This window comes from Chinchilla lanigera, unplaced genomic scaffold, assembly GCF_000276665.1.
Source record: "Chinchilla lanigera isolate Chin_1 unplaced genomic scaffold, ChiLan1.0 scaffold00040, whole genome shotgun sequence".
Taxonomy (NCBI): Eukaryota; Metazoa; Chordata; class Mammalia; order Rodentia; family Chinchillidae; genus Chinchilla; species Chinchilla lanigera.
The window spans coordinates 4,722,134-4,734,541 of NW_004955441.1; the positions used below are offsets into that span (position 1 = coordinate 4,722,134).

The following is a 12,408-nucleotide window of genomic DNA, read 5'->3' on the forward strand; positions in this document are numbered from 1 at the left end:
TTCTTTAAGACAAGGATCCTTCGGAGTTGATGGGAGTTGCCATCAGGCACCATGATGTGTCACTTCTCTTGTCTTGCAACAGCCATTAACACTGCATTGTTACAACATAATACATTTTTCCTAATTACCAACTCTACAGATACGTCTTGTTTAATGAATTCTAAAACATGAAATTTTTTCAAAGGGAAAGTTACTATTCTTAAATTTGAAATCAATACTAAAAACATTTTCCAGCTTTCCCAATTGTATGGGGAAAAAAGTTAAGGGTTTAGCGTGAAAGACATGGATTATTTTAAAAGTACGCATTGCATTACCTAAAAATATATTATCTGACTTATCTAGCTTACCGTTGAAGTATCAATGACACTTTTCTCTCTTCCATCAACATCATCATCTTCATCTTCATCGCTGAAATCTGTAGCTGCATTTTCAAGGAATTTGAAATTATCCAGCACGGAGGCAGAATCTGTTAACTCGGATTTTCTGGTTTAAAACATGTACATCCTATTTAGTTCACCTTTTTAACCTCAGCATAAAAATTAACTCATGAAAGTGTTTCCCTGACTTCTCTTTGTATTGCAATATAATCTCCAAATTATATTATGGTTTTCATTGATTTTGATCTATTAGAATTCTACAGATTAACTGAGAAAGCTATATAGGAAGTAGCTACTCTTTTACATTATATATATTTATATTACTGGTAATATTACTGGTAATCTAAACAACTTCCTAATTCAGTATTGTTTGACCCTTACACATCAACCTTAACGTAACAGCTGAAGAGGTAGAAAGGGCAAATGTACGCAAAGTTTACTAGTATACTAGTAAAACCAATACCAGACAATAATACAACACTTGTTTCTACTGATATACTACTAGTATACTAGTAAAACCAATTACCAGACAATAATACAGCACTTGTGTCTACTCATGAATAAATCATTCATCTTTTAGAAATGACTGAATTTTCAAATTTAACATTCAAATAAATTCCCTCAAAATAAATTTAGCAAACCTTTTCCTAATGGCCAGAATATAATTTCTCTCCAGCTCATTAGGATGTGTTTTCGATAAGAAGGCATTTTCCTGAAAAATATAGCTGTAACTGTAGACAACATTTTAAAAACAGATAAATATTAAGTTCTGAATCTGTTGAGAACTACGTTTTTATTTTTTTCTTTCATTCTCTCTCCCTAGAGAAACTGGATATAGAATATCCTTCTTATAGTTTCAAAATACCAACCAACAGCAAAATACATACAATGGAATGGGTTTTTTTTCTTCTGAAAGTCATTACTGAACATTTCTTAAATGTATGCATAAAAAAAGAAAAAAAGTATACATTATACTTCCTGAAAGATCTTTATTATCTAGATTAACAATGACTTAATACATAAGATAAACATACAAACAGGAATAATGCCCACATGACCTGTGTCTATGAAGAGAAAGACAAGTTAATGCATTCTTAATAATTAAAGAGTACTGCAAGAAGGCTCTGACATTCGTTTATAAAATTGCTATAGCCTGATCCTTTACCTAGTCCTATAATTTCAATTCATGTCCTAAATAAGTGGAACTATGTTCCCCATAGAAAATTTATGCACTTCAATTAAAACCATTCTTTCAGCCTAAAACATAGTTTAAAATTAAGTAACACTGGATTTAGACTTTCACAGAATCACTGGCTTTTTATTCAATTAATAATATGGCAAATTTTTTCCAATAAAGAAGAATCTCTATTGAACTATTCATTTAAGAAGAATCATATATAACTGTATGGTATATGATCCAAAAGGAAAAGATATTTCAAATTGCTACTGAAATTTTTAACTTAGTCTATCAACTACAATGTATTAATTCAACACAGATACATATTTTACATCCAAGGAGGGGGGCTGAGAATTTAGCTCAGCGGCACAGCGCCTGCCTGGCAAGAGCAAGGTCCTGAGTTTGATTCCCGGTACCGGAAAAAATAAAATAAAATAAAGCAAACAAACAAACAAAAACATCCAAGGAAAAATGAGTTACAGCGTTATTATATAAATAAAGCCCATTAAGAAAAAGTTTACTTCTAAACCAGGCATGGTGCTGAACATCTGTAATCTTAGTACCCTGCAAGACTGAGGCAGGAGAATCACAAATTTGAGTCTACCGTGGGAAACTGGTGAAACCTTGCTATAAAATAAAAAAGGCTGGGGTTGTAGCACAGTATGAAGGCCTTAAGTTCAATCTCCAGGACCAAAAAACAAAGCTCACATGTAAAGCACTTGGAGATACTTTTGTAATTTCTGGGTCACCAATAACAAAATTTCATTCTTCTGGATTTGTACCAAATTTCAAAAGAAGATCTTTCTTTCATTAGGTTTTAATAGCTGACTGAGCATCAAGATATTAAAACTAATATTAATTACAAATTTCAAACAAAACTGTCCTACATAATTATATTCTTGAATTAAAATAATCATAAATGGTAACATCAAACCTTACGTTACCTTCTAAGAAAAACTTTTTATTAAGCTTAATTATATTTATTTTGTATCATTACCTAAAAGTGTAACAACACTCCTCAAAATCAAAAGTAGTAAGAATTAAAGTTACAGCTAAAACACTTTGTATACAAAACACTTACCCAATCATTGCTGTTTCCTTAATTTCAGCCTCTGTGCCATTTATAACTGAGTCCTGATTTTTGTCATCTTCCCTGTCAGTGACATCACTTGAAAAGCCCAACAAAGCACGGACTCGTTTGGATTTCACATCTAGAATAGTATCCGTGTAACCCACCTCCTGGAGATACCTGTGTGAAGAAGATCCTTACAGTTCAGTCATACAGGAATCAATATTCTAAAATTTACTAGTATGTAAATAAAAGCATTTCTTTAGATTTACTGCCTACATAAAACTACACAGTACAGCACTATGCTAGTAAGACTTGTTAATAATCTTCCAGCTGCAAATGGAGCCGTCTCTTGCAGTACCAGCCTCTACAGTCACTGAGAAAAATCAAAGAACTATACAATACACTATTCATTATGTTTACCCTAAGAAGAAACTGTTCCTTAACATGGTACATAGGACATTCTTTCCTTTAGGCGGGATTGGAGTAAGCTTGTTCCCAAATGCTACTGAATTATTGTTTTTATAATAGTGATTCCAAATTTTTTTGTGTTTCTTAAATAAAGATATAGATCAACTGTTTGAGATTTAAAGAGAATGTTTCTGGAATACATGGCTTCCTCCACGACATACAAGAAATAATACTTTCCCAAGAGTCACCTCTATAGAAAAAAAACTTCTATCCTGAGACAAGTCTGAAATGAAAATAGATCCGAATGAAATTGTGGGATGTGGGTGTGCATGTACATATATGTATGCTGTGGAGGGGCAGCAGCAGAAAAATAAAAAAGAGTATAAGCTTTATACTGAGAGGTTGGTATTAAACCCATTTTGGCCACTTGCTGTGTGACTTCCCTCTCCCCCTTCTTTTTTTTTTTTTTTTTTTTTTTGGTTTTTTCTCAGGTACCGGGAACCGAACTCACGACCTTGCTCCCCCTTATTTCTTTCTTTGCACAGCACTAGGGATTGAACATAGGGGCTCTGTATCAAGCTACATCCCAAGCCTGTATTATTTTGAGACAGGATCTCATTAAATCATCCAGGTGGGGATCAAACTTGTAGCTGGGATTATAGGCATGCATGTTGCGTGACTTTAATTCTCAGTTTTTGTTCTCAGAGAACAGATGTACCTGGCATTTAAAAAAGCACCTAATACCTACCAACACCAAACCTAACTAAAAAAGATTAAAGCGACAGTGTCAGGACCATGACAGTAAGAGAAATGCCACTAATAAACATGACAGAAAAATGTCAGGCATTAACTTATATGTAGGCATAAGTCTTCTGGATAAAAGGAGAAAACAGGTTGACAAGATAAGTTTATATTCAATTTATTTCATGATTTGGTTCTAATAGTTACTAAAGCTGAAAGGCATCTGATAAAGACACATCACCAAATGGAATAAGTGTACCTTATCAAGTCAAGATGCTCATTTTTCAATCTCACCAAGTATCTGCAGAAAAGTATTGATTAAAATTTGAAGTAACTTACAACTTTCCTAAATTTAATCAGCTGTTTTTGAAAACTACTGAAGTGTCATTTTTTCCTATTTTTAACAAATATTTGATATGCATGTTACTCTGGCAACAAAGCCACATTACAAATATGTTTCAAAACAGTTTTTGCCACAATTTAGCTGGTTCTACTAAACAGCTGCTTTGTCATTTAATGATATCAACTTTCTGCGGACGAGTAGGCTTAGGGGTCTTTGGAAGTTTTAAAAAATACCTCTTGGAATGAATGAATGAATGAATGAATGAATGCATGATTTTTCTTTTTTTCTTCCAGAAACTCGATGCTGTTTATTCGTTCCAGTGTCAGACTGGCTTTCTTCAGAGGCCTTGCAGTCAGCCTTCGTGACCATCTGGGTTACGTGAATGATTGATTAAATAAAAACATCTCTTGGCTAGCTCGAAATCACTTCTCATAAAAATGCAATGTTTAAAAACACTTATTTGGAAAAGGAAATGCCTAAATCATAGTTAGGACCAAAGTAAGGACACTAAGTGGAAATCTATGTAAATATTAAAGGCTCATTTTTGTCTAGCTTTGTCTAGATAAACAACATATATGAAGAAGATATTATAATATTCTCTTAATAGGAATGACTGACATTTATTTACTTTGAAAATCTTAGGGGATTTAGCTCAGCAGCAAAGCACCTGCCTGGCAAGCGCAAGGTCGTGAGTTCGGTTCCCGGTACCGGAGAAAAACCAAAAAAAAAAAAAAAAAAAAAATCTTTGGTTTCAACTTTAGGTTTCTACCGCAAAAGACCACAACAGGTAGCAAATTTCCTTTTACTTTCACATACACTTGAATACTAATTTCAAAGTGGTATACAAGTACCAGGTGCTCAGCAGGTGAGTGCATTTAGTCTACCATTTGACATCAGAACCCCAACCAAGCTTCTTTTTCTGTGTAGTCTCTGATACACGTATTAGAGGAGAAAGTACCTCAGGTGATATTTGCAAAATTTGGGAAATTCAACACATTCTTTTATTTAAGATAAAAAAGTGGAAAAAAAACCCCAAGTAATTATATACAAATACTAACTGGCCTACATATCTGAAGAGATGATGCAGTGTGAAGAAAGGTACCGAATTCTTTCATCTACACAAACACTATCATGAGGAAAGAGCGCTTAGTATGAAAAATGAGTATGAATTCAACTAAGCTTCTCCACATGTAGTATAATAAAAGATACACTTATTTTATTAAGTTGAAAATACAAAATAAAAGTGATTTCATGAAACTATGTTGGTGCCTGTCAACTACTTTTGGGCTTGACCTCAGGATACCTACTGTCGGAGTAGCTGTCGACCCTGTTTCCACATTAACTGGCTGTTTTGTTGTGGCTGCACTTCTGTTTCATTACCTTCATCTGGAAAACACAAAATCATAATTACACGGACTTATTTTACATTCTTAAAGGGCATCTCAATGCATTAAAAAAGTCTAATACACATTAAAGAGAATAAGAATATGCAAAACTGCAACTGTACGGTATGTTGTAGGACAATGTAAATTGTTTTTAAGACAACTCTAATATAAATTAACTACTGCTACTGAAATCCCGTTAGAGTAACAGAATTAAAATAGATTTTCCCTATCTTTTTAGCCAGTCTTTGAATATTCCTCCAGGACAAAGATCTATCCAATCAAGTTGCACAGAGAAAGCCAAATACAAAAGTCTGAAGTATCACAAAAGAATGAGAACAAAATATCTAGGAATGTTAAAAAATAACCAACTAGTCTGGTAAAGAGCAGATATATAACAAATAATCTCAATGCAAATCTGTTTCATTCACTAGCTATTAAATCAAAACTTCAAATATTCTTTTAATAGCATTCTTTGAAGGAAAATTTCTAGGTTTTTGAAGCTTAAATTCATCATTAGATAAAAAGAATCCCTTCAAGAAAAATTTCTAAAAAGAACTTTCTCCATGTTAAGTCTGGACTAAAACTTCCAACCTACATGATGGCCTACTATAACAATAAAAACAAATTTAAAAAACCCACTTTTTATTAACCTTTGACCAAACTATAAGAAATTTTTTAAAATTTTATTTTAAAGAGAAAAAAAACCCACAAAAAAAATTTTTTGCTTTTCTCTTATCTCCATTCCCCCATCCCAGTTTCTCTTTCCTTTTGAAGTTTCTTCCTATTTTACAATATCTATTGCACACTTCATATCTTATTTACTCTTTTCAGCTTCTCACACTAGGGAGACAATATGATGTTTACACATGTGAGTCTGGCTTATTTCACTTAGAGTATGGTCTCGAGTTACATCCATTTATCTGTAAGTCTCCAGTCTATCCTTTTCTTTGAGTTTTTTTTTTCCCGGTAGCGGGAATCAAATTCATGACCTCGCACTTGCACAAGGCAGGCACTGTGCCGCTGAGCTAAATCCCCAGCCCTCCAGTCTATCCTTTATGACTGAGTAGTACTCCATTGTATAAAAAGACCATATCTTTTTTTATCCATTCCTCAGTTGATGGGCATTTGGGATCTTTCCAAGACTTAGTAATAACAAATTGTGTCGCTATAAACATGGGTGCACATGTATCACTGTGGTATGATGTTTCTAATTCCTCTGGGAAGATACCCAACAGGAGACTAGCTGGGTCAAATGGGACCGCCAATTCTAGTTTTCTGAGGAATCTCCATACTACTTTCCACAGTGGTTGCACCAGTCTACACTCCCAACGGTAGAGAAGGGTTCCTTTTTCCCACAGCCCCTCCCGCCTTTGTTATTGGTTGACTGCTTGATAATAGCCATTCTTTCCAGGGTGAGAAGGATTGTCAGTGTTGTTTTAATTTGTATCTCTCAAACAACCAGTGATGTTGAATATTTTCTCATATATTTATTTGCTGTTTGTATTTCTTCATCTGAGAAGTGTGTATTCATCTCAGATGCCCATTTCTAGAGTGGATCTTTAAATGTGGGAGGTCTGATTTTTTTGAGTTCTCCATATATTCTCGATAATAATCCTTTGTCTGAGGAACAGCTGGCAAACATTTTTCCCCACATTGTGGGTTGTCTCTTCACTCTGCTGGTAGTTTCTCTCGCTGTGCAAAAGCTTTTTAATAAGATGAGATCCCAGTTGTCGATTCTTTGTGATAGTTCCTGTGTGATCGGTGTTTTATTCATAAAGTCTTTGCCTATGTCTTTGAGAATTTTACCTACTGTATCCCCCAGCAGATTTAATGTTTCTGTTTGAATATTTAGATCTCCGATCCATTTCTAATTTAGTTTAGTGAATGGTGAAAGATAGGGGGCCCAATTTTAATCTTCAGCATGTGGAAAGCCAGTACATTTACTAAAGAGGCTATTTTTCTTTCAGTAAATGTGTTTGGCACCTTTGTCAAAGATAAGGTGGCTGAGTATATCTGTAGTTGTTTCTGCATCTATCTGTTCCACTGATCTTTGTGTCTGCCAATCTGTAAGAAACTTCTGAAACCGTTTTTAAAAAGAAACTACTGACCTTTGTAAAATCTTATTCAAGCGCAGATAGAAGAGGCACTGAGAAATTTATTTTGCCATATCTGAATTTAAGCATTAACTGCATGTTTACTATATTCTTGACATTGTGCTATACACATATATATTACAGTATCTCTTTTATTCCTTACAATCTCAAAAAATAGGTGTTTATTCCCATTTTAAAGATGACAAAATTCAGTTTCAGAAGATGTTATAGTTTGTATCTAGCAGTCCCCCTCAAAGCCTCACATGCTCACAGATGGAGCTTTCGGGAGGTGGCTGGATCTTGCAGGTATGATACTCAACAGTGGATTAGTCCACTTCTGCGTTTATAGCTGAATGTGATACTGGGAAGTGAAGCCTGTTCGGAGGAAGTGAGCCGCCTGGCATGTGGTACATATTTAAAAAGGTACACAGCTCCCCACTTTTCCCTGGAGTCCTCTCTGCTTCCTAACTCACTGCATATCAAGCCTTCTCTGCCATGCTCTTCTGCCAAACTGCCCTGCCTTGGAGCCTGAAACCTCTACGAACTGTCAGTCATAATAAACTTTTCCTCCTTAGGTTTATGCATGTTGTATATGATGTCTCAGCAAAGACAAAGTAATTAAGACAGAGGTTAATTTTCAGATTTCTTAGAAATACAGGTTTAAGTGCTGAAATCCTGCTATCCATGGAACTTTCCTTTACATAGCATCACTACAAATGACAGAAAATTAAACAAAATATATGAACAGACGTAAGTATTAGATCCTGGATATTTGTTTTTTGCCTAAAATAATTAGACCAAGTCCTATGATAAACCAAAGAAACAGCAGTAGAATAACTGAGGTTGTGAGTGGAAGAAAGAAAATCTGAGAAATTAAGTAAGAATTACTTTGAGATAATTTCAAAGATGCCATACTTAAAAAAAAGATAAAAACAAGGGGCTGGGGATTTAGCTCAGGGGCTGGGGATTTAGCTCAGCAGCAAAAGCGCCTGCCTGGCAAGCACAAGGTCGTGAGTTCGGTTTTCAGTACCGGAGAAAAACCAAAACCAAAAAAAAGAGATAAAAACAATGTCCCAGTACTAAGGAAAAATAATAAATTCTTATTTCCACTAACATATAATACATCAGGAACTGCGTTTATAAAGTAGTATGTTCCAGTATATCCTCTACACTCCACTGAGTACCCACTTATAAAAATACGTGAAAAAAAGATTATTTGTACTGAAATATCAAGACTTCAGAATTTCAGATGTAAGTTTGTTTGTTTGTTTATTTACTGGTACCAGGAATCAAACTCAGGACCTTGCACTTGCCAGGCAGGCGCTTATGCCACTGAGCTATATCCCCGGTCCCAGATGCAACTTTAAAGGCAGTAAATTTTATTATATGTAAGTTATAGTTTAACAAAAATAAATTAAGACAAATCAAATAAAAATCTTTTCAAGTCAAATTGCTCTTAGGGTTGGGGATGTGGCTCAGTGGTAGAGCTCTTGCCTTGCATGCACAAGGCCCTGGATTCAATCACCAACACCACAAAAAAAAAGGGGGAAAAATTGTTCTTATACTTCCATATCCAGGGCAAGCTCACTGCTCCCATCAATGGGTGTTATTAAGTAGTCATCAACTATCAGATTCATTCAAAGAGTAACATTTACATGGGAGAATTTTAAAGTAACAGCTTAATTTCTCGGTAACAATAAAAGTATTTTACTGCCATTGCCAGTCAAATATGAATAATATGGACTGGGTTTACTCTCTTCTCAAAAGAAGTAGAAAACAAAATAGATGAAACAATGGTTTACAAAACACTGGCCATCCGACAAGAAAAGATACTAATCCCTCAGAGAAGAGAAGCAAACTTATGATTATCCCTGCCAGTGCCTTGGAAGATTATCTAGATCTTTGCACAGGGAGGAGAAACAAAAACAGTAGCTGAAGTAGTAACGGCTGATTTCATGACAATGATAAAACCATAGAATTCAACGAACCCCCAAGCCTAAGAGACACTGCAGGGAGTGGTAACTTCACTAAGGTATATCATGATAAAAACTGTTCAGAACCAGTGATAAAGCAAAATCTTTAAAAACAGCCAGAGAAAAAGGGTCACATTAAATACAGAGGAACAAAGGAAGGAAGGAACAAGAAAAAGAAAAGGTAATAGAAGGAAAAATGAAAATAAAGCTTTTGTAAATAAGGAGAGGAAGAAGGGTTGAAGGGAGGGGAGGGGCATGGGAAAAAAAACAAGATTTAAATGTACAGGTACAAATTCCCTACAATGAATATGATCATTAGGTACATCTACAATGTACCAATAAAATTTTAAAATGTATAAATAAATAGGAACAAAGGTAAGGAAATAAGCAGTATCTCATCAGAAATAATGCCACTGGGCAAAAACACTTTCCTGATGTACAAATCCTGAAGAAATCATTACCAGCAGCTAATAATACAATATTTACTAAAAGAAGTACTTAAACCAGAAGGAAAATGATACCCGATGGAAATACAGGTCTACAGAAAGGAACAATGAGCATTAGAAATTTTTTTTGTTTTATTATTTGATCTCTTAGAGAACTGACGGCTGAAACCAAAATAACACCTCACTCAAACCCTTAGCTTTTCTCAATTCTACCATTCTCTGGTGAGTTTGTTCTCCATTTCAACATAATAAACCATTATACAGTAAACCTCTGCTTTCCCTCCCTCACCTATTTTTTTTTTTTTCCATGGCCTCATGCATGCTAGGGAAGTGCTCTACTCTACCACTAAGCTGTATCCCCAGCCCTGCTTTTCCTGTCTGGTCCACTCTTAAGCAGATAATCAATCCTGTCTTATCACAAAGTTACCATTTGAGTACTCCCTTAAATATTCACCCCCAAACTGAAAAACCAACCTATAAATATGTCCCATGTTCTTCGCAAGAACAACAAATGACGCAGTGTTGTATGCAACAGTGTTTCAGAATCCAATCTTTATCATTTTTTCAGATGTGAGTCTCTCTATTCTTTCCCTTTTATTGGTTCCTCCTCTTGGAAACACTATATATGCAAACATGAGCTGTGCAACACACACACACACTTTCCTCGACCCCTCATCCTTTTAGCTGTTGCCCTTCAATCCTTCTGGACTTCCATAACCTAAGCTTCCTCAACGTTGTCTACACCGTCTCCATTTTACACCTGTCTTTGTTTCTGTTCTCACCTCTCTCCTAAAACGGCTTGCAATTAAACTCGCAATGGTCTGCGTGCTACTAAATCCTAGAGGCTCTCTAGCCTTCTATGAAATAATCAGAAATACTGGACAGCCCTTCCCCTGGGAATGCTCTCTTCTGGTTTCCACTCTCTTGCTTTTCCTTCTACCGTTACAGTAGTCTTTATCTGTTTCTTTCCAGATTTCTATTCAACCTTTTAAATGTTGCCATTCCTCAGGTCTCCATTTTAGTTCCTCTTCTCACTCTGCACAGAGCTTGAATGATCTCTACTAACAGTTTTGTGTGCCTTCCCTACCAACAAGTTTTGCCTCTGGCTGGAGCTCCACACTCATACATCCAACTGCATACGAGCAATGTTCTTAGAAAATATATTCCAAAGCAAACCAACCATTTTCTAAACCTGTGTAGTTGTTTAAACTACAAATGTGGGAGTCATCTTTGACTTGCCCTTTCTTTCACCTTTCTACCGTGTCTAATCGAGAAGTAATTTCTGTAGATTTTACATGCTAAATTTCGCCCCAAAACTATTGTTGGCTACCTGGTCAGGGGAGTCTTCCCAGTTCCCCAGATGACCATCGAAGTTCTAGTTCTCTAACCAGTCTCCACACCTCCAACTCTGCTCTTCTCTAGTCCATTTTCCACACTGCAGCTAATGTGAACTAACAGTAAATCTGATCACAGCTCAGCTCTTCTCATCACTCTGCATAAAGTACGAGCTCCCTAATATATTCTACAAAGTCTCTGTACAATATTTTATGCCACTGGCTAAGTCTCAAGCTGTGTAAAAACACTCCTTCTGTCCCTCTCATTATCATTCAGTTTTCTCATTTCTCAAATGTGCCAAACTAAAAGCTTTGTAGCTAATACTAGGTCTCACCGATGTACCTCACCTCATTCAACAAAGAGTCAGTTTACCTGTCCTGGTTAATTTTTACTTTTCCATCAGGTGCCAGTGTTAAATATCATTTCCTCCAAGTAGCCTCTCTTGATCACTTATATTAGATTTGGTCCCCTTATAGTGTGCTCAAGAAAACCAATCACTTTTTTTATTATACAGTCATATTTTAGCGTAATCACTTCTTAACTGTCTGTTTTCCCTGGAAAAATCCATCAGGGCATTATTGTGTTATTCACTGGATTTCATACCTGTTCTGAAGAGCTTGATATATTTAATATGTATACAATGAATAGGCTATTAGAAAGATGAATAGATAGAATCTTATTAGTTACTAACGAGGCATCGCAGACTAAGAAACATTTCAGTCAGGAATAAGTCTCAGAATATTTACAGATCAGTAATGGAGAAAATCTCAGAGAAATTAAGTAATATCATAGGGATTTAAAGTGTCAGCAAAAAACCAAACATATTTACATATTTGCTTTCAAAGCCCCCGTATTTTATATTAAGCCATACTGTTTACTCATAAACTTCATATGAATTGGAAACTTTTAAATGTTACACTATCTATAAAATCATCCCCTTAGGCCAGACAATACATCCTTACAAACTAACAAACTGCCTAGATATATAAAAAAATTACTTTTCTGAAATCTACATGCATCTCAGATCTCAAGAATAGACTCTCCAGTATAAGACAGAA

At 35.3% G+C, this 12,408-nt stretch overlaps 1 protein-coding gene across 2 annotated transcripts in view; it reads right to left on the reverse strand.

Annotated features, from left to right (window-relative positions):
- The window catches only part of Strn (striatin, calmodulin binding protein), a 99,037-nt gene that overhangs the window by 39,934 nt on the left and 46,695 nt on the right, over positions 1–12,408 (reverse strand). For both annotated transcript variants that reach the window (XM_005390861.2, XM_005390862.2), the window contains exons 4-6: positions 5,426–5,504; positions 2,636–2,803; positions 348–483 (exon numbers count right to left, since the gene is read on the reverse strand). In XM_005390861.2, coding sequence (XP_005390918.1) covers positions 348–483; positions 2,636–2,803; positions 5,426–5,504 — 383 coding nt within the window. The remainder of the gene's footprint in view (positions 1–347; positions 484–2,635; positions 2,804–5,425; positions 5,505–12,408) is intronic.